The sequence below is a fragment of the Bison bison genome, unplaced genomic scaffold (genome assembly GCF_000754665.1).
Source record: "Bison bison bison isolate TAMUID 2011002044 unplaced genomic scaffold, Bison_UMD1.0 scf7180017864072, whole genome shotgun sequence".
Classification (NCBI taxonomy): Eukaryota; Metazoa; Chordata; class Mammalia; order Artiodactyla; family Bovidae; genus Bison; species Bison bison.
Window position 1 is genome coordinate 9,727,105 of NW_011494644.1, and position 248 is coordinate 9,727,352.

Below are 248 nucleotides of genomic sequence, written 5' to 3' on the forward strand. Positions count from 1 at the left end.
TGTGGTTTCTTGAGGCATGTCCCGGGGACGCCAGTGAGTCACATGCCCAGCCTAATGCAACATCTGTGTTTGCAGAAACCACACATGTGTCCCCGAGAACAGAGCAGGTGTGGGGGGCACGGTGTGCGTATGCCATATGCTGATAGAGAACCCAGTCAGACAAGACATCTACCAGCTGGACCTGTGGGCAGGGAAGCAGCTACTGTGGAACAGCTCCTTCAAGCCCAGCGAGCACGGTGAGTGGGGTG

The 248-nt window shown here is 56.9% G+C and overlaps 1 protein-coding gene across 7 annotated transcripts in view; it reads left to right on the top strand.

Moving 5' to 3' along the window:
* IL4R (interleukin 4 receptor) overlaps positions 1-248 on the top strand; it is a 36,771-nt gene that overhangs the window by 16,938 nt on the left and 19,585 nt on the right. For 6 of the 7 annotated variants that reach the window (XM_010837232.1, XM_010837233.1, XM_010837230.1 and 3 more), the window contains one exon: positions 76-236. In XM_010837232.1, coding sequence (XP_010835534.1) covers positions 76-236 — 161 coding nt within the window. Of the gene's footprint in view, positions 1-75; positions 237-248 lie in introns of those variants that run through there. The other variant, XM_010837235.1, reaches the window with a different exon arrangement.